Source organism: Staurois parvus, unplaced genomic scaffold (genome assembly GCF_062004578.1).
Source record: "Staurois parvus isolate SC_StPar_1 unplaced genomic scaffold, SC_StPar_1.0 ptg000779l, whole genome shotgun sequence".
Lineage (NCBI taxonomy): Eukaryota > Metazoa > Chordata > Amphibia > Anura > Ranidae > Staurois > Staurois parvus.
The window spans coordinates 4019394-4042342 of record NW_028318575.1 but is presented as its reverse complement, the minus strand read 5'-3'; the positions used below and the strand labels follow the sequence as shown (position 1 = coordinate 4042342).

General features: G+C 41.8%; 1 protein-coding gene across 5 annotated transcripts in view; it reads left to right on the top strand.

The window, feature by feature from the left end:
• Positions 1-22949, top strand: part of PHF14 (PHD finger protein 14) — a 370565-nt gene that overhangs the window by 275103 nt on the left and 72513 nt on the right. Inside the window, exon 19 of one of the 5 annotated variants that reach the window (XM_089654590.1) lies at positions 9109-9241. The exons of the other annotated variants lie outside the window; for them this stretch is intronic. Coding sequence (XP_089510716.1) covers positions 9109-9117 — 9 coding nt within the window. The 3' untranslated portion in view covers positions 9118-9241. Of the gene's footprint in view, positions 1-9108; positions 9242-22949 lie in introns of those variants that run through there. 5 annotated transcript variants of the gene reach the window in all.

The window sequence follows — 22949 nt, the reverse complement described above, 5'->3', positions numbered from 1 at the left end:
CACTTCACAGTGCAGAGATGGACAATGACCCAAAACATACTGCAAAAGCAACCAAAGAGTTTTTTAAGGGAAAGAAGTGGAATGTTATGCAATGGCCAAGTCAATCACCTGACCTGAATCCGATTGAGCATGCATTTCACTTGCTGAAGACAAAACTGAAGGGAAAATGCCCCAAGAACAAGCAGGAACTGAAGACAGTTGCAGTAGAGGCCTGGCAGAGCATCACCAGGGATGAAACCCAGCGTCTGGTGATGTCTATGCATTCCAGACTTCAGGCTGTAATTGACTGCAAAGGATTTGCAACCAAGTATTAAAAAGTGAAAGTTTGATTTATGATTATTATTCTGTCCCATTACTTTTGGTCCCTTAACAAGTGGGAGGCACATATGCAAACTGTTGTAATTCCTACACCAATCACCTGATTTGGATGTAAATACCCTCAAATTAAAGCTGACAGTCTGCAGTTAAAGCACATCTTGTTTGTTTCATTTCAAATCCATTGTGGTGGTGTATAGAGCCAAAAATGTTAGAATTGTGTAGATGTCCCAATATTTATGGACCTGACTGTATTAGTCAGTTTTTAGTAAAATATAAAAGATGAGGTTGCACTGAGTAAATAGATACCCAACATGTCAAACCATAAAATTGTGTGCGCCCGTGAAATGGCGAACAATTTTAGTACCCTATATTTTCCATAAGCAACATGTTAAGTCCCTACATATCATCAGTTTAGAGTTAACCTTGAATAATGGGCCTAGAATAATTGCTGCCACTCTGGCATGTGCAGCAGTGGTGGCCAGGTCCTGCCATTGTGTTCACTGATTCCTACTGTCAGGGCTCCAGGTATGACCAGAGGTGTGTGGACTGACACAGGGAAACGCAGACTTCAGGTATAGTGTAAATAAGACAATTTTGTTTAAGACTAAACAACACAAACGCAGTGCAAGGTAAACATAACACAGTGCAAACAACCCAAACTCCAACAGATAACCATATATACAAATCAACGTAGTCGGGCAGGCCGGGTCGGTAGCAAACAGGGTACCAGGAGAGAGCGGAAGAGTGGTCAGGAATAGCCGAGGTCAGGACAGGCGGAGTTCACTCAGAGTCAGGATCAAAGCAGAATCAGGAATCAAGCAGGAAGCAGACAGGATGCAGGTACAGGGGCTCATGGGAAACATACTCCAAGGCACTGACTACAGGTCTGGCCATTCCTTAAATACACCTTCTGCAATCAGCCCCAGGTGTTGGCTGATTGCAGGAGTGAGCTTCTGGCTGCTGAGAGCACCCGCTGGTCAGCCCTGGTACTGCAGCCCACACGGCAGGTGAGTCCCACCACCAGTGCTGAGTCCATTCCTGACACCTACCACCAACCCCTACATCACTACTTTGTCTTGTGGTGACATGGGAGTTAGCGAGAGGAACCGCTGTGCTTAGATGTGGGCCAGAAGATTGACACTTTTGGAAGTGTTAGTATATGAATGAATTTCAGCCAACAAAATCTCTTGGTCAATTGCTTTTTTTCTAAAGACAATCTTTTTAAATGCAGCCTTTTAACCACTTCCCATTCTGCTGTTATATATAAACGGCCGGATGGGAGCAGTGCAGGGGCGGGTGGCCGTTTATAAACTGCCTCCCCGCCCCCTGCCTGTGTGCGCTCCCTGGGAATGTGCAGCACCGTGATCCGGTGCCCGCTGTGTCCTCCGGACACAGTGGAACACTGATCGTTGTACGGGACCTCTGTGTGAGGTCCCGATCATGTGATCACTGATTGGCCAATCAGTAATCACATGAAGAGTAGTGAGCAAGATGACAGTTCTGACATCATTGCTTACTACGTGAGAAATCTGCGAATGATCACAGAGGTCACATGGTACAAGGCTATTCACAACAGCCTTGTACCATTTGACAAGCTGTGACCAATCACAGCTCACACAGTAGTTCTCAATGGCTGCAAGAATACAGCCAGAGAGAAGGAGAAATGATTGCTTTTATAGCCTTTATGGGTGTAAAAAAAAAAAAATCTTCACCCCCACAAGTAGTATAGTGTCACCATGGTGACACTGTGCTGCTAAGGTGACAGTATGTAGAAAAAAACAAAAACAAATAATACTATAAAAAAAAAATGTAAAAAACACATTTTTTAAATTATGATTTTTGGTTATAAACTAATTTGGGTTATTTTTTTTTTTTTACTAAAAAGATAACTGAATAAATTTTGGCTAAGATTTATATTTTATTTTATAAATACATAATAAAGAAATATTATTTATTTGAAAAATTTTATAAGAAAAACCCTTTTTTTCAAAATTTTTGGACTTTTTCATTTATGTAGCAAAAAAAAAAAAAAATACCAGTGGTGAATAAATACCACCAAAATAAAGCTTTATCCGTCTCAGTGTAAAAATCAGGCCCTCACATTCCTCCTGTACTGAAATGTATTGTAATTGTACTGTCTCCCGTTATATTGTAAAGTGCTGCACAAACTGTTGGTGCTACAAATCCTGTATAATAATAATAATAATAATAAAAAAATTAAATATTTTATAAAATAAAAATGTAAAAAAAAATTTGAAAAATTTAAATTTTTGGTTATAAACTAATTTGGGTTATTTTATTTTTTTACTAAAAAAATAACTGAATACATTTTGGCCAATATTTATGAAGAAAGATTATTTGCACAATTTTAGAAAAACACTTTTTTTCTAAATTTTTAGACTTTTTCATTTATATAGAAAAAGAAATAAAAATCCCACTGGTGAATAAATACCACCAAAATAAAGTTTTATCTGTCTCAAAAATTTTTTAAAAATTCATACGGGTACAGTGTTGCATGACCGCGCAATTGTCATTCAAAGTGTGAGAGCGCTGAAAGCTGAAAATTGGCCTGGACAGGAAGGGGGTAAAAATGTCCGGACTGGAAGTGGTTAAACCTTCAAAGTGGAGCCTAGAGTTGAGCACCAAATGTTTTTTGGTAAAAGGTAAATGTTGAACTATTTATAGTTCATGCTATCCTGTCAAAAAAGGAAAAAATATATATTTATCTCTTCAGGGAAGCCTATCCTGCCCTCAGCTAATAATGGAATCTTCTACTCTTCCAACCAGTCCATCCCCCACAGTTACTACCTTTTGTACCACTACCCCCTCCCTCCTAGATTGTAAGCTCTGAGGACCTCCTATCCCTCTTGTATTGAACTGTATTGTTGCTGTATTGTCTCCCGTTTTATATTGTAAATTGTAATATTGTATTGCTCTGAGCAAACTGTTGGCGCTATATAAATCCTGTATAATAATAATATTTTTATTGCCTTGAACATAATAAAGAATATATATACAAAAAAAATCTACTTTCCCTTAAAAATTACATGGAAAAAAAATCATCTTTGCTAAAACCACTCATCACTATGAAATACTAGGTTTCAACACTCAAAATGTTTGTTTCACGGTGCTATCTTCTGACATATTCACAGCTGCTTTTGTATTTTCTAAAAACTCATCCAAAACTATGCAGAAGTCCTCAAAAATAAAGATCTTGGGAAAGATTAAAGCAGGCATTCATTAATCTGTTTCAGCTTGCATTGTGTATAAGGTGCAGGCAGCTTCCATCAGTAATTCACAGATGTAGCATAGCACTGTGTTTTATGGGGAAAGATGTGCCATGTTCTTAAGTCGACTGCCATTAGTCATAAGTACTCTACAAGCAGCTTAAAAGGATTAGGGACATTGGCAAGTGCCTTGTGAGGCATTAAATTCACTCCATTATTACTGCAAGGGCGAGTGCAGAGACGTGTACATTTAACCCTGTCTGTGTGGTGCGTTGGGTGTTCGGGTTAAAGGCGTAATCTAGTCAAGAGTTAAAGTGTTGCTCTCAAACCGCTCCAAAGAGAGGAGCCCAGGTGCTTTCTGTTTACGTAACCACTTCAAGTCCGGACACTTTCACCCCCTTCCTGCCCAGGCCAATTTTTAGCTTTCAGCGCTATCACACTTTGACAATTGCGCGGTCATGCAACACTGTACCCATATTAATTTTTTGAGACAGATAAAGCTTTATTTTGGTGGTATTTATTCACCACTGGGATTTTTATTTTTTTTTTAATCACCACTGGGATTTTTTATTTTTTTTTTGCTATATAAATGGAAAACGTATAAAGAAGTGCAGAAAATGATCGGCTGCTCAGCTGAAATGATCGCAAATGCTTTAAAATGGCAACCAAAACCTGAAAGATGTGGAAGAAAGCGAAAAAATACCATTCGAATGGATAGAAGAATAGCCAAAATGGCGCGGACTCAGCCAACAATCAGCTCCAGGAAGATGAAAGAAGGTGTAAAGTTCCCTGTTAGTACTGTTACAATTAGAAGACGCCTATGTGAAGCCAAGCTATCTGCAAGAAGCCCCCGCAAAGTCCCACTGTTGAAAAAAGACATGTGCTGAAGAGGTTACAATTTGCCAAAGAGCACATTGACTGGCCTAAAGAGAAATGGTGCAACATTTTGTGGACTGATGAAAGTAAGATTGTTCTTTTTGGGTCCAGTGGCCGGAGACAGTTTGTCAGACGACCCCCAAACACTGAATTCAAGCCACAGTACACTGTGAAGACAGTGAAGCATGGTGGTGCAAGCATCATGATATGGGGATGTTTCTCATAATACGGTGTTGGGCCTATTTATCGCATACCAGGGATCATACATCAGAATACTTGAAGAGGTCATGCTGCCTTATGCTGAAGAGGAAATGCCCTTGAAATGGGTGTTCCAACAAGACAACGACCCCAAACACACCAGTAAAGGTGCAACATCTTGGTTCCAGACCAACAAGATTGACGTTATGGAGTGGCCAGCCCAATCCCCGGATCTTAATCCAATAGAAAACATGTGGGGTGACATCAAAAATGCAGTTTCTGAGGCAAAACCAAGAAATAGAGAAGAACTGTGGAATGTAGTCCAATCATCCTGGGCTGGAATACCTGATCACAGGGGCCAGAAGTTGGGTGACTCCATGCAACACAGATGTACAGCAGTTCTCAGAAACAGTGCGACTACAACCAAATATTCATGAAGTCATTCAAAGGAAAGCAAAATCTTCAAACATTTTACATCAGTTTATATAGTGAATGTTTGAGTTTGTAAAGAAGAATACAAACACTGCTATTTTTTTTTTCAGTCTAATATTCACTTTTCTTCAATTTTTTTAGAGGAACAACACAAATTTGATCTATTTTTCTTCATGTTTTGATTTGGAATAGAATGTGTCGTGTTCCCAATGCATTTGTGTGGATGGAAATAAAAGCTATTAGAAGGATTTTGAGCTTTATTCACTTTTTTCAACACACTGCTATTATTTTGAACACAACTGTATGTCTCAACAAATACTGCTCTCTCTGCTTCTGCTCTGTCGATTTCTCTTCTCTAAAAATGTCTGAAATAGTTAATTTTTTACTGTTTTTCAGTGCATTCTGGGCATTTTGGAAGGTCTCCTGAGGTTATCTTTAAAAAACGCTTTTAAACACAAACGCTCATAAACGCGGCAAAACAGACGTTTTTTAACCTACGTTTTCCAGCAGTCAGTTTCCATCATACAGAAGTGTCCCGTGCACATTGAGCCTTGAAATCAGTTCTGTACATTATATGTTTATCAGCTGTGTCTGCAGCCACTTGGCTGGAGTTTCGGTCTAATGACCAGGTTGTAGATTTACTCCCAGTGACACCCCCCCCACACCATCATTTTACACATATTCACTACAGAGTGACACAATTTGCATTACATAAGCAGATTAACTTTACAAGCTCTGCTATTAATCGGAGTGGCTTTATATATTGACCTACGAAAGAGCATAATTAAGTTGGCATAATTAAGTTAATTAATTGTCACACACTGATGAATGAAGTATTAAGAGAAAATTAAAAGCAAATAGGAAATCAACAGCAGTTGGTTGGCAGTCGTGTTGTTGGGGATTTTCTAAAGATAGAGGGAATTAGGAATGGGAAGAAGTGTGCGCTCTTCAAAGTGTAGGCAATTAAGATATTTTTAGCTAATAATTCCCATCGGGGTCACCACTCTCATGTCAGCTTGACTCAGTTTTGATAGCATTCTTTTATACTGGTGAACTGAAATGAGTTGAATGTTGTCGGCAAAGCTTCACAAATTTTAAAGCAGAACGCCAGGCAAAAAATGTACTTAATACCTCCATTTTATTGCAAGGATCTATTGAATGAGGGAAATTGTGTGACTTTCAATGCATCAAATGGAGCCGACAATAAATCAAAATATAGTGAAAAACGCTGTTTATTAAAAATATGAATTCATTACTTGACCTCTGGAAGGTTTTACCCTCTTCATGACCAGTGTTTCTAAAGTGGTTCTACAGGGTGAAGGTTTTGTATCTTCATGCATTCTGTGCATGAAGGTAAAAAACTATCTCTGTGCAGCAGCCCCCTCTCAGTCTAGCGAGCCTCAGCTCTTCGGGGGCTCTCCGGATTGGCTGAGGCAGTCAGTGGCTCCCGCTGCTGTCAATCACATCCAGTTAGCCAATCAGGAGAGGGAGGGAGTGGGGCTGAGCCACGGCTCTGTGTGTGTGTGTGTGTGTGTGTGTGTCTGTGTGTGTGTGTGTGTGTGTGTGTGTATGAACATGCAGAGCACTGGCTTGGGAGCATGCCTACAGATCATAAGCGAAATCTCCTGCGCTCAAGGACTCAGGCGGATGGCGAATAGATGGAACCAGACCTGGAAAGATCGACCACCAATGCATGTAGAGTTGTGCAGCTCCAAATAAGGCTGGGGAAGCCCGACCAATACTGCAAATCGAAACAAAAACGAGAAACGCACCAACCTTGCGCATTACCTCAGTAACCAAAGTTTATTAATAATAAAATAATACTCACAAACAGCAAATAAAATCAGGCATATAGGTCCTCAAAGGGACTTGAAAGGTAAAAAGGCAGCGCGGATCCCATCATGGGGGTAGATGCTGATGCGTTTCGAAGGGCATCCCTTCTTCATCAGAGCTGACTGAACTGAGAGTGCTCACTCCCATATATACCCACTGGGTTGGGCAGTCTCAGGTTGGGAGGAGGGGCCAAGGTGTCATCAAAATACAATAGCCATTTGTAAGCATGCCTATTTGCGTGCCCCTAGAGCACTTAGGAGGGTGCTCTGTGCAAAACCACTGCATAGAGCAGGTAAATATAGACATGTTTTTTATTTAAAAAAAAAACTTTTAGTTTAACTGGCGATTGCGCGGTCATGCAACACTGTACGCAAATTAAATTAATATCATTTTTTCACACAAATAGAGCTTTCATTTGGTGTTATTTGATCACCACTGGGTTTTGTTATATAATCGAAAAAATATTCAAAGTTTTGAAAAAATAAAATATTTTATTCTTTCTGTTATAAAACATATCCATTGAAATCAAACCATAGATTTAGGCCAAAATGCATTCTGCTACATGTCTGGTAAAGATCGACCTGCATTTTTGGGGACACTAGTATAGTTCTGATCAAGATACTGATCCATACAGACGTTATACTAGTAATGGCAGTGATCAGTGACTAATAGTGGGACTGTGATAATGTGGTGGGCAATCTTGCGCTGACACTGGCTGGAAGGTACACTAACTGACACCGACATCGCTAGTGACACTAATACATTGATTAGATTGTAAGCTCCAAGGAGCAGGACCCTCTTATCCCTCCTGTATCGAACTGTATTGTTGCTGTATTGTTTCCCTTTATATTGTAAAGCGCTGAGCAAACTGTTGGCGCGATATAAATCCTGTATAATAATAATAATTAGTGATAATACTGTAAACTGTACTAATGCCTCTGTCTGAGAAAAGGTTATCATCAAGGGGCAATCAAGGCGGTAACTGTGTGCCTAACAAGTGTAATGTGCTTAATATGTGCTGCTTTTACTAACAGATCTGTCTGCTTTTTCTCCCTGAAATCAGAGTTGCTTTCAGGGAGAAGAAACAAATCGCTGTTCTGTGTGTTTGTCAACACAGAGATTTGTACTGTGATTGGCTACAGCCAATCAGCTGATTTCAGCCCAAATCATTGGCTGAAACCTGTGTAGTTTTTAATAAGACCTTGCAGCTCCAAAAGTCATGCTCTTGACAAAGTAAATGAGGTTAAATAAACGGACACGTCTACAACTTTTATAAGTAAAACGGCATGGTAATAATCGAGATACCTAAATTCTGTCCTATGTGAAGTGGTGACAGGTTCTCTTTGATGTCATATCAACGGAATTGTTTGTGTCTGCAAGAGTAATTAGAATGGATTGGCGCAAATGCAAATTGAAAGTCTGTATGCGGGTTCGTGTTTGGTGCTTTTTCTGCTGCAAGGTCAGGGCGAGAACATGTAGCGACACTCTTCATTTTCTCAATATCTCGGCCTCAAATTGAATTAACCTCATTTAGCTATCTGCCACGCTCCTGCCTTATCAGCTGCGGAGACCTTTTCATTTGAAACAGCAGCTTAAAAACCCAGTTTATCAGCGCAAGATTCCAACTTGTAATACCCAAAAGTAAGGTCTACTGCTTTGTATTCATCAGAGGCAGCTAGGTCTGAGCCGAAGTGGAGACTACTTAAAGTTTGTAGTTTATCGTTTCTTCATTGTGAAGATTGCCTGTCTTATAGAGAACATCTGGAAATGTTGTTTGTGCATGAACAGTACTCCAAAGTATTTACATTTTGTACTTCCTGTGTCTAGGCACTCCCATTCTGTAACCTCATAGCTATAAAAATGGGATCATCTAATGCACTGCTGGCTCTTATTACTGTCTCACCAGTATGGAGTCACCTGTTTTTTGTTTTTTTTTGCTGCTCTCTTTGCTGGAGAGGAAGCTGCATCTGAAAATGTGTAGTGCAAGGATCTCATTTATTCTGTAGATTTGTGTTTCCTTTGCCTTCCAGCTGCTTCTTCAGTAATCTCCCACTTGTCACCAGATCAAGGGTGGTCAGCTCTGGCAAGAGGAATCTGACACAGATCAACCTTACAGAAGCCTGATTACAAAGCTTCAGTGTTACAGTTAGATTATGGGGGGAGAGGAGACTGATGAAATGCTTCCTCCTGCTTACAGCAGACTGATGACATCATCTTACCCTAGGCAATGTGACTGGACTCCAGGAGTATTTTCTCCAGAGTGCGGATGGTTAGATTGGATCAATTCAGACTCCATTTTATGCAACGGTTGACAAAAGACACTTCAAGAGAGTCTGAGCCCACACCATGGAATATCTGGAAGAGGTAGGCCTCCTCTTGTCCAGAATGACCTTAAATGAAACTGGGAGGGCTTATGGGCCATGGGAGACCAATATGCTCTATCTGTACAGACAATGGGGCTCAATACCTTTTTTGTTCTTTCTTTAGTTGCTAAGCTTATACTGCACGATATGGAACAATTGATTGTAACCCATTCATGATCAATGTTCAGCAGTTTCTGTAAGGGCTGTCTTGTATTTGCACTTTTACTTTAAAATTTAATCAAACATATTGGAAATAAAAAAAAGTAGAATTTTTTTGAAAAAGTATACTAAAGTCCTTTAAAATTGTCCACTTTAATTAATACAATAGAGTACAGAACGTACAGCCAGACACTTTGTTCATTTCTGACTTGGTATTAACTTACCAACTTTTGGCCTTTCTCTCCTGGCCACCCTTAGAAAAGCCCATTTAGTTGTCAGTTTGATGCCAGTGGTGCTTGTTTAATGGAATAATTAATAGACTAGTGATTGGCTGTTTAGGTAAAGGAAGCAAAAAAAAAAGAAGAATTTAGTTACACGGGTGAGAGAGGCTTATTAGAGTACTAAATAAACCACACAGATAAACAAAATACATAATTTTTTATTCATAGAGTGCTAAAAACGTCCATCAGACTATAGAATTCAAAATGTGTTACAGCTCTAAAAACATATTTGTAACGATAGTGTACATAACCCTCATCATGGATTGTATTTGCCCCCAACCCAGGGGGTACTTTTGATGCCGGTGACAACCCAGAATCACATAAGCCCAAGACCCGATGTGTATAAAGACTTGCTCCTCTTCAGGGGCTATTTCTTGGACCTTCTTGGACCAGAAGAATAGAAAACAATAAGCAAAGTAATATCAAAACTCCATACATACACGAAGGCAATCTAAAAAATAACATAGTACATTGCTGACATTACATGGGCATATAGTCACAAATGACCTGCGAAAGAAGCTAAAACCACATGGTATGTGAGTGAAGCGACCCAGTCTAGTACACAGATGGAGAGTAGAGCCCGGCAACCACACAGATCTCACAGGAGCACTACTATCAGGAATCTGGGTTTGACCAGAAATGTGTGGACTGACACAGAGAAACGCAGGCTTCTGGTATAGTATGAACAATACAATTTATTAAAGACTAACAATACATAAACGCAGTGCAAAACATAACACAGTGCAAAAACCAAACCTCCAACAAACAACCATACATACAACACTAAACGTAGTCGGGTAGGCCGGGTCGGTAGCAAACGGGCAAACAAGGTACCAGGAGCAGGTGGGAGAGTGGTCAAGACTAGCCGAGGTCAGTACAGGCAGAGTTCGTGCAGAATCAGGATAGAAGCAAGCAGGATCAGGATACCGGGGCCAAGCGAAACAGAACAACAAGGCACTGACTGCAGGTCTGGCCATTCCTTAAATACACCTCCTGTAATCAGCCTCAGGTGATTGCTGATTGCAGGAGTGAGCTTCTGGTTGCTGAGCGCACCCGCTGGCCAGCCCAGGTACTGCAGCCCACAAGGCAGGTGAGTCCCACCACCATTGGCGAGTCCATTCCTGACGACTACACAATAACAAAACAACAAAAATATCTTTAAAAAAAAAACATAGCTGGAATAATAACAAAACAAAAAAAAAGGCTAAAATACCAAAACATCCAAAAAGAGACTAACCTTACAGAATATCAATAGGTCCATCCAGTGGCTTGACTGACCACAACCACCAAACCAGGGAAGCCACAGTCATACCACTTAGAAGGCCCTTTATATATGGATCAAACAAAAAACCCATTTAGGTGCCATCTTGATGCTGGTCATGCATGTTAAATAGAATACCTAATAGAGTAGTGATGGGCTGTTCAGGTAAAGTTTCCAGTGCTGATACTTTAGTTATTTAATAAATGGGGAACCACTATCGGTCATAAAGATTTAACATGATATTATCTCTTCTACTTGGAGCGGGTTTAGGGCTGCTATGAATGAAAAATATCCTGAGAAAATAAACAGTTTTCAGTGTATTTTTGATCAGTCCTCTGGTGGATGTTAACTTTTTCCTCTCAAGGCAGCCTGGAGCCATCCGCCTTCTGTAAGCAAAATACAGAGTCTCTGGGGAGACACAGCCGAGAAAACCAGACTAATGGGCATGTAAATTATAGATAACAACTTTGCCCACACTGGACAAAATGTACAATACAGCTTTTCCGTGTAAAGTTTTGTTTCTGCAGAAGCAATTCTATACACTATGGTGAAATGTCACATTGTTTAAATGGTATCGTCTACCCAGATACAGCTGCAGTGGGCATTTCAAGAGCTTGGCTAATGCTCGAGACTGTGGCCACAAAAATAGGCCTCATCCAACAATGGCGTCACTAGTTGCTACATAAATTGGTGAATGATGGCTTAGGTTACAATAAAGCTGCCTTTATCGAGGCTCCACATTAGAATCTATATATATATATATATATATATATATATATATATATATATATCTCCACCATATGTATATTTATATATATATATATATATATATATATATATATATCCACCATATGTATATATATATCCACCATATGTATATATATATATATATATCTCCACCATATGTATATTTATGGCCTTGTCAGGAGGTGGTTATACCGAGATCATATTTGAGGCTACAACCATGATCCCGGTATCCTTGTTTAGCCCCAGCGTTTAGTGTAAAAGTATCAGGTGGCAGAAGGCATATTACTGTCGCAAGGAATGTTTACATTCCTTGTGACCGCAATAAAAGTAATAATAAAAAAAAAATTTAAAGAAACAATTAGAAAAATATATATTTTTTTTGTGATCCATCGGGAAGATTTCCCTTTACTTCCTGTCGCATGGCCAAAGCAGGAAGTGAAGAAATCCCTCATAAGTGAGAATATCCCTGGGTGTCACCAGAAATAGTGTCCCCACTGGAAGATTTGTCCTTTATTCTTGTTAAAAAAAAAAAAAAAAAAAAATTCACATTTCTGTTTTGTTAATTTGTCAGCCTATATTAATAAATCTGAGATGGATATTTATTAAAACATTGTTCCACATAAAGACCTTACATGTCCTTTAATAAGCAAGGTGAATTTTTTATTTATTTATTTTTTAGTAGTCAATTTAGTCATAAACTTATTGTCAAGATAAAGCGGTATTATGCCCAAAACCAAAAATGGAATATATTGCAGCTTACCAATGATTAGATGTGGTGGCTGCATTTTCTTTTCTTTGGCTTTTTCCCCTTTGTTTCCACCTGGTGATCTGGCCAGTAACACCCCTCCTTGTTTTAGTGAGACGCCACTTTTGAGGATTGAGCACAGGAGGCACATCATTGGGCAGCGCAGTGGCTTAGTGGTTAGCACATCTGCCTTGCAGTAAATGGGTCATGGGTTCAATTCCCGACCATGGCACCTCCTGCATGGAGTTTGCATGTTCTCCCTGTGCTTGTGTGGGTTTCCTCCGGGTCTCCGGTTTCCTCCCACACTCCAAAGACACGCTGGTAGGTTAATTGGATCCTGTCTAAATTGGCCCCGATATATGTATGTAAGTTAGGGACCTTAGATTGTACACCCCTTGAGGGTTAGGGACTGATCTGAATGTTCAATATATATGTAAAGCGCTGTGTAAATTGACAGAGCTATATAAATACCTGAAATAAATAAATAGTCAGTCTGGGGGTGGGGGGAGAATGTTACATATATTAGTAGATTTAGATACACTAATTGAAGCAAAGCTCCAGTTAATACTTTATAATAAGTTACAGCAAACATTTTTTTCCTTTTGGGACAAAGGTTTTACATGAATAGGGGTCCTTCCACACGGGTGATCAGATATGATCTGCCTGTTTTTAAGGCACACCTGATCAGGTCAATGCATTGCTTTTGACCGGTGGGTGCAAACGGCCTTGTGTCTGTGTACAACCAACTACCTCTGGGTCTGATCAGGCCGGCTACAAAAAATGGAGGAAGACTGCGTCCTCCTCCGTTTGACCAGACCGGATTGGAGGCAGCTGGGTGTAAATGGACAGCGGAGTTTGGTTACTCCCAGCCGCCCACAGAGTAGGGTCTTTCCATTTCTGCTCTGTATAAACTGAGCGGACATGGACCTGTCATCCATCCTGCTCTGCTGGGATCAGCACGGGATCTGTGAGTGGATCCTCTGCTCATTGGATCTCACACTGCCTGTTGGCCCTAAATAAAAGCTGATCATTTTAACCACCCCTGTCAGTGTTAAGTGGTTTGTCTCATCCTTGTAAACTGATACATTCTGCTGGAGAGCTTGCGTTTTTAAAAAAACAGACTTGCTGGCTGGATCACCAGATGAAAATAGAAGAAAAAAAAGCCTAAAAAAAGAAAACTAATGCAGCTATCACATCTAAGAATTGGTAAGCTGCAATATCATAAATATTTGCTTTTGGGTTTAGTACTGCTTTAAAAAATTCATACTGACTATGCTAAATTTGATCTCGGCATTCATGTAGATGTAAATCCTCTTATCAGAGCCACATTTTCATAAAATCTTGTTTCTATGTATAATCTGTAATTTTCTAATTTCATGGGGTAGCCATACTTGTTTGGTGCAATTGCAAGCTCTGCTTCCTGCTTAGTAGCCCTGCTCATTGGTCCTTCGATATAAAGGTCTACCGGCCAGTCTGAATGACTGAAAGCAATGCAGACAATGCGTCTTTGGTCTGAACAAATGTTGACCGGGGAATGGAAAATGTGCATTTATTAAAGAAACATACTGAATATTTTTTTCTTTATTTTTGCACAGACATACATGTAACTAGGGGCTGACTGACCATTTGGAAACTCGGGCACTGCCCGAGGGCCCGGGGTCAGTAGAGGGCCCCATGAGATGCCCCTGGTACCTTTTTCATAGGCTTTTTTGAGTTTGGGCAAGGACACGGGCCCCATGATCCCCTATTGCCCGGGGGGCCCCATGAGTTGTCAGTCCGCCACCTGCATGTAACATGCAGGTTTTGGACCACCGATACCCGTCTTCATACTTTTTACTATAAATTCTTTCATTAGTTTTTAAAGTCCGAAGCAAAAACTTTCATTCATTCTTGAAGACGTTTAATGGGCCTGATGCAAAATCATTAAGGAGCACGTGTCCGACACCAAAGTGGAAACTTTATTGAAAAATTCAATGTCACCTCTAAGTTGGTGGAGATAAGGAGAGGTCACCAGGCAGCTATTAATAATGCAGTTGTATAGATTTTCTTTTGCTTGTTTCTGGGTTATCTCAACATTGCAACAGAGTGAATGTCACATCGCCACAGACTCTCATTAGTATACTCTCCCATATGCTAACAGAATAGATTAGATAATAAGCGAACGGAAAACAATGTGGTTACAGGTTTCTAAATGTTAAGCATCAAGTGGACTGAATGAATTTGTAGTAAAATACCGTGTATGTTTTTCATGAAAATCAAAAAATTGTGATTATGTTTTGGGGGTGGCGCCCATTCAGTCTCGCAGTATTTAGCAATAGGGTGAAAAATGTAACCGGCTTTGGTTGCTTTTACTCAGGCGTTCCGTTCCTCAAGCATGTGAACTTCATAATCTACTCCATAAGCTGTTTCACGCTCCTGTCCCTAAATTACACAGACTAATGGTCCAATGCTATGCAATATAGAGCTCTGATTCAGCTCTCCATCGTGTGTGTTTTTTCTGGTCCCTGGTGCAAGCTCTCCCACAGCATCACTCAGCCACAAGCAGCTTTTCTCGTGAATGAAAAATGGAAGCTCTGCTTTTGAGTTCCATTCCATGATAAATCTTTATTAGATCTGAAATCCAGGCACATAAACTTTTTTTTTTTTTAATATGTCCCGCAATAACCTCAAAGGGAATATAAAGGAGTTGGATAAAATTATGGAAACACCAGGTAAAAGAACTAAATCTTTACTCAATATGGTGTTGGACGGCCTTTGGCATCCAAGACAGTCTGAATTCTCCTGGGAATTGACAGGAACAATTGAGTACTGTCCGTGATACTTTTTTTATTTGCACTAACATACAATTTTGAGGACAAGCTTTCGGGGAATGTCCCCTTCTTCAGGTCTAAGCAGTGAAGAAGGTGACATTTCCCGAAAGCTTGTCCTCAAAATTGTATGTTAGTGCAAATAAAAAAAGTATCACAGACAGTACTCAATTGTTCCTGTCGCAAATGCACTAATACTGTCAGGGCTCCAGGTATGACCAGAGGTGTGTGGACTGACACAGGGAAACGCAGGCTTCAGGTATAGTATAAACAATACAATTTATTCAAGACTAAACAATACATAAACGCAGTGCAAGACTAAACATAAACACAGTGCAAACAAACCAAACCTCCAACAGATAACAATAAGAACAATACTATACATAGTCGGGCAGGCCGGGTCGGTAACAAACGGGCAGGCAAGGTACAAGGAGCAGGCGGAAGAGTAGTCAGGAATAGCCGAGGTCAGTACAGGCAGAGTTCATGCAGAGTCAGGATTCAAGCAGGCATTATCAGGATACAGGGGCCAAGGGAAACTATACACCAAGGCACTGACTGCAGGCCTGGCCACTCCTTAAATACTGCTCCTGCAATCAGCCTCAGGTGATGACTTGATTGCAGGAGTGAGCTTCTGGCTGCTTAGAGCACCCGCTGGCCAGCCCTGGTACTGCAGCCCACACGGCAGGTGAGTCCCACCACCAGTGGTGAGTCTAACCACCAGTGGTGAGTCCATTCCTGACAAATACGGCTACAATCACCTCCTGGGAATTGACAAATCTAAGTCTTGGTTGGTGAATATGGAATCTGATACCACAGATCATGCAAAAATCATTCCAGTTCTCGCAGAGATGCCAGAGGCAGAAATCAAACCTGAGCCTTGTTCTCCAAAATTGACCCTAGTGGCTCTATGATATTGAGGTCTCGCAACTGAGGCACCCAGGGAAAGTGCGAGATTTCATTTGCATGCTTGTCATCCTCAATTTGGCAATGCCAGCTGTGTGAACCGGAGCATTATCATCTTCATAAATTGAGCTGTCTTCAGGAAACAATGTCTATACCATGGGGTGCACATGGTCAGCCAAAATTTGTGCATAATCTCTGGCAGTGACTCTACCTTTCAAGGGGATGATGGGGCCTGCAGGATACCAAGATACAGATGCCTAAACCATGATTGCGCCACCAGCATGTTTTACTGTTGGCACAAGACAGTCCTGGTCGTAAGCTTAGGATGGTGTTCACCACATGTAAACACGTCCAGTGGTTGGGAACAGTGTGAAGCTCAATTTATCAGACCGTATTACAGTCTTCCATTTATCGATAGTCCACAATTTATGGGTTTTGCACCCTTCTCTTCTCTTATGAGCATTAATGTAAGTCATTAGTGGTTTGGCAATTACAGCTCACCGTTGAGTACTTTACTTGTGGAGTTCCCGCCGCACAGTGTTTGTGGATATGGGCTTTGGAAGACTGAGATTGAGCTCGGTGGCCACTTTTGCAGCAGTTGTTTTCTTATTCCTGGTCACAATCCTGCGCAATATTCTTTTGTCTCTTTCAGTCGTCCACGCTTATGCTTATCAGACGAATTTTCCCGGAAACTATATATGACGTCATAACCTTTGATACTGTACCTCACAACACAGTAAATAAATTGTGCAATGTGGCATACCTTGTTAAAAAAAAAAGAGAAAAAATAATGCAAGTCCAAAATTTAGTGTGTTAAATGTGCCATGAGCCCTGGACTGATGAGTTATGTTTTCTCTTACATCGTGTGGATGGACGGGTGCATGTGTGTTGCTTACCTGGGGAAGGGATGGCACCAGGATGCAATATGGGAAGAAGGCAAGTTGGCAGAGGCAGTGTGATGCTTTGTTACATAGTTAGTCTGGCTGAAAAAAGACAAAAGTGCATCCAGTTCAACCATTAAAAAAAAATCCTACACCCACAGTTGATCCAGAGGATGGAAAAAAAACAGCAAAGCATTATCCAATTTGCTCCTGCAGGGGAATAAATGGGTTCTTGATCCCCCAAGAGGCAATCAGATATTCCCTGGATCAACTTTACCTATAAATATTAGTATCCAGTTATATTCTGTGTATCCAAGAAAGAATCCAGGAATTTTTTAAAGCGATCCACTGAACTGGCCAGAACCAACTCTTGAGGGAGTCTATTCCACATTTTCACAGCTCTTACTGTGAAGAAACCTTTCTGTGTTTGGAGATTACATTTCTTTTCCTCCAGACGTAAAGAGTGCCCCCTTGTCCTCTGTGATGACCTCAGGGTGAATAACTCCGAGTTCACTATATGAACCACTGATGTATTTATACATGGAGATCATATCCCCCCTTATGTATTATACATGGAGATCATATCCCCCCTTATGTATTATACATGGAGATCATATCCCCCCTTATGTATTATACATGGAGATCATACCCCCCCTTATGTATTATACATGGAGATCATATCCCCCCTTATGTATTACACATGGAGATCATATCCCCCCTTATGTATTATACATGGAGATCATATCCCCCTTATGTATTATACATGGTGATCATATCCCCCCTTATGTATTATACATGGAGATCATATCCCCCCCCCTTATGTATTATACATGGAGATCATATCCCCCTTATGTATTATACATGGTGATCATACCCCCCTTATGTATTATACATGGAGATCATATCCCCCCTTATGTATTATACATGGAGATCATATCCCCCCTTAATCTCCTCTTCTGAAGAGAGTATACATTCAGTTCCTCTAATCTTTCCTCATAGCTGATCTCCTCCATGCCTCTGATCAGTTTGGTTGCCCTTCTCTGTACGTTCTCCAGTTCCCCAATGTTCTTTTTGTGAATTGGTGCCAAAACTGAACTGCACATTCCAGATGAGGTCTTACTAATGATTTGTACCGGGGGAAATGATATCTCTCTCTCTGGAGTCTATACCTCTTTTAATACAGGAGAGGATTTTGCATGCCATTATTAAGCTTGTGATCTACCAGAACTCCCAGATCCTTCTCCACCATTGATTCCCCCAGTTGTACCCCCCTAGTATGTACGATGCATGCAAATTCTTAGCCCCCAAGTGCAGAACCTTACATTTATCAACATTAAACCTAATCTCTCACACAGTTGCCCAATTACACAGAGCATTGAGGTCAGCTTGTAAATTGGAGACATCCTTTAAGGACGTTATTCCACTGCACAGCTTGGTGTCATCTGCAAAGACTGAAATGGTATTTATAATCCCCGACCCTATATCGTTTATAAATATATTAAAAGGTAAGGGTCCCAACACTGAACCTTGAGGTACACCACTGACAACCCTATTCTTAATACGAATCATTAACCACTACTCTTTGTATACGATCTTTTAGCCAGTTTTCTATCCATTTACACAGATTTTTCCAAGCCTTTAGACCAGTGGTTCTCAACCTTTCTAATGCCGCGACCCCTTAATACAGTTCCTCATGTTGTGGTGACCCCCAACCATTAAATTATTTTCGTTGCTACTTCATAACTGTAATTTTGCAGTGGGAGGACTAGTGCCACATCATTGGTGTCAGTGGAAGGAGTAGTGCCCCATCACTGATGTCAGTGGGAGGACTAGTGTCCCATCGTTGGTGTCAGTGGGAGGAATAGTGCTCCATCGTTGGTGTCAGTGGGAGGAATAGTGCCCCATCGTTGGTGTCAGTGGGAGGAATAGTGCCCCATCGTTGGTGCCAGTGGGAGGAATAGTGCCCCATCATTGGTGTCAGTGGGAGAAATAGTGCCCCATCATTGGTGTCATTGGGAGGAATAGTGCCCATCATTGATGTCAGTGTGGTGGAGGGGGAAATAGAGCCCCATCATTGGTGTCAGTGGGGGGAATAGTGCCCCATCATTGGTGTCAGTGGGGGGAATAGTGCCCCATCATTGGTGTCAGTGGGGGGAATAGTGCCCCATCATTGGTGTCAGTGGGGGGAATAGTGCCCCATCATTGGTGTCAGTGGGGGGAATAGTGCCCCATCATTGGTGTCAGTGGGGGGAATAGTGCCCCATCATTGGTGTCAGTGGGGGGAATAGTGCCCCATCATTGGTGTCAGTGGGGGGAATAGTGCCCCATCATTGGTGTCAGTGGGAGGAATAGGGCCCCATAATTGGTGTCAGTGGGAGGAATAGTGCCCCATCGTTGGTGTCAGTGGGAGGAATAGTGCCCCATCATTGGGGTCAGTGGGAGGAATAGTGCCCCATCATTGATGTCAGTGTGGTGGAGGGGGAAATAGTGCCCCATCATTGGGGTCAGGGGGGGGGATAGTGCCCCATCGTTGGTGTCAGTGGGGGGGGGGGAAATAGTGTCCCATCGTTGGTGTCGGTGGGGGGAGGAATAGTGCCCCATTCTTGGTGTCAGTGGGGGGAGGAATAGTGCCCCATCGTTGGTGTCAGTGGGGGGAGGAATAGTGCCCCATCGTTGGTGTCAGTGGGGGGAGGAATAGTGCCCCATCGTTGGTGTCAGTGGGGGGAGGAATAGTGCCCCATCGTTGGTGTCAGTGGGGGGAGGAATAGTGCCCCATCGTTGGTGTCAGTGGGGGGAGGAATAGTGCCCCATCGTTGGTGTCAATGGGGGGAGGAATAGTGCCCCATCGTTGGTGTCAGTGGTGGGAGAAATAGTGCCCCATCGTTGGTATTAGTGACACAAATGATGGGGCACTATTCCTCCCACTGACACCAATGATACTTACCTTGCTGACCCCTGCTCTAGCCTGGGCTCGCTCTCTCACTTACCTGTCAGCTGTCTTCCTTCTCTGGCCGCTCTCCTCTTCTCTTACTCCGGCAGCTCCCTCGATCTTCTTAGATCTACGCGCGCTGCCGCTCGGCTCCTCCTCTCCAAGCTCCACCTCCTCGCCGGTGATTGGCCGCCTGTGTGCCTCTCCTGAGCTACAGTTCCGGTGGCCAATCAGCGGCGAGGAGGCGCAGCTGTTGAGTGATCCCGGAGGTGTGGCCAGGTGACAGGGCAGCGTATCATCCCGCCCACACATCGACTGAGTCAGAGGAGCGGTGTCTCGGTTCCTAAGACCATCGGAAATATGTGTTTTCCGATGGTCTTAGGCGACCCCTGTGAAATGGTCGTTCGACCCCCAAAGGGGTCGCGACCCCCAGGTTGAGAACCGCTGCTTTAGACCTTACCTTACACATTAGCCATGTATGGAGAACTGTGTCAAACGCTTTTGCAAAATCCAAGTATACCACGTCCACCGCCACCCCTCTGTCCAAGTATACCACGTCCACCACCACACCTCTGTCCAAGTATACCAAGTCCACCGCCACCCCTCTGTCCAAGTATACCACGTCCACCGCCACCCCTCTGTCCAAGTATACCACGTCCACCGCCACCCCTCTGTCCAAGTATACCACGTCCACCGCCACCCCTCTGTCCAAGTATACCACGTCCACTGCCACCCCTCTGTCCAAGTATACCACGTCCACTGCCACCCCTCTGTCCAAGTATACCACGTCCACTGCCACCCCTCTGTCCAAGTATACCACGTCCACTGCCACCCCTCTGTCCAAGTATACCACGTCCACCGCCACCTCTCTGTCCAAGTATACCACGTCCACCGCCACTCCTCTGTCCAAGTATACCATGTCCACCGCCACCCCTCTGTCCAAGGTTTTGCTCACTCCCTCATAAAAAGTAATCAGATTTGTTTAACAACTTCTGTCTTTCATGAATCCATGCTGTCTGTTGCTTAAAATATTTTTTTCCAGCAAGAACTCATCTATGTGGTCTTTTATTAAACTCTCTAGTATCTTCCCAATGATAGAAGTTAAACTAACAGGTCTATAATTACTTTGTAAAGATTTTGACCCCTTTTTAAATATTGGCACCACATTGGTCTTATGCCAATCCAGTGGTACTATGCCAGTCATTAAAGAGTCCCTAAAAATTTGAAGCAATGGCTTTGAAATGACAGAGCTCAATTCTGTAAGGACCCGTGGGTGTATGCCATCCAGTCCAGGTGCTTTATTCACCTTTATTCTGTCTAAATATTTTTGGATCATATCAATTGTGAGCCAATGTGGATCATTTGGGGCTGTGTCATTACTATGCCCATTATGGACAAGAGCTCCCCCATGCTCCTTTGTATACACTGAGCTGAAGAAGGGATTTCATACATTTGCCTTCTCTTTGTTCTCAGTCACCCACTCTAGATTATTTTGTAAAGGGCCTACATGCTCGGACCAGACCTTTTTACTATTCATATATTTAAATAATTTTGGGGGTTTGTCCTGCTATCTTTTGCAATCTGTTGTTCGTTTTCCATTTTTGCACAGTCCATGTCTGGCAGAGTCCATGACAATGGGTCAGGGCGGTTTTGGTAGCAAAAGGGAGACCTACTCACCCACTCAGTATTATGTGGGTGGTCATAATGACAGTTCGTGTGTGAGTATGTGTGTGTGTGTGTATATATATATATATATATATATATATATATATATACAGTGGGGATCGAAAGTTTGGGTACCCCAGCTAAAAATTTGTATTAATGTGCATAAAGAAGCCAAGGAAAGATGGAAAAATCTCCAAAAGGCATCAAATTACAGATTAGACGTTCTTATAATATGTCAACAAAAGTTAGATTTTATTTCCATCATTTACACTTTCAAAATAACAGAAAACAAAAAAATGGCGTCTGCAAAAGTTTGGGCACCCTGCAGAATTTATAGCATGCACTGCCCCCTTTGCAAAGCTGAGACCTGCCAGTGTCATGGATTGTTCTCAATCATCGTGACACTGGCAGGTGATGTCAATCTCAAAGGTTTTAAATGCCCAGACTCATCTGACCTTCCCCAACAATCAGCACCATGGGTTCTTCTAAGCAGTTGTCTAGAAAACTGAAACTGAAAATAGTTGACGCTCACAAAGCTGGAGAAGGCTATAAGAAGATAGCAAAGCATTTTCAGATGTCAATATCCTCTGTTCGGAATGTAATTATGAAATGGCAGTCATCAGGAACAGTGGAAGTTAAAGCAAGATCTGGAAGACCAAGAAAAATATCAGACAGAACAGCTCGCAGGATTGTGAGAAAAACAATTCAAAACCCACGTTTGACTGCACGATCCCTCCAGAAAGATCTGGCAGACACTGGAGTTGTGGTACACTATTCCACTATAAAGAAATACTTGTACAAATATGGTCTTCATGGAAGAGTCATCAGAAGAAAACCTCTTCTACGTCCTCACCACAAAAATCATCGTTTGAACTTTGCAAATGAACATATAGACAAGCCTGATGCATTTTGGAAACAAGTTCTGTGGACCGATGAGGTTAAAATTGAACTTTTTGGCCGGAATGAGCAAAGGTACGTTTGGAGAAGAAGGGGCACAGAATTTAATGAAAAGAACCTCTGTCCAACTGTTAAGCATGGGGTTGGATCAATCATGCTTTGGGGTTGTGTTGCAGCCAGTGGCACAGGGAACATCTCACGAGTAGAAGGAAAAATAGATTCAATAAAATTTCAGCAAATTTTGGATGGTAACTTGATGCCATCTGTGAAAAAGCTGAAGTTAAAGAGAGGATGGCTTCTACAAATGGATAATGATCCTAAACACACCTCGAAATCCATGGGGATTACATCAAGAGGCGTAAACTGAAGGTTTTGCCATGGCCTTCACAATCTCCTGACCTCAACATAATTGAAAATCTATGGATAG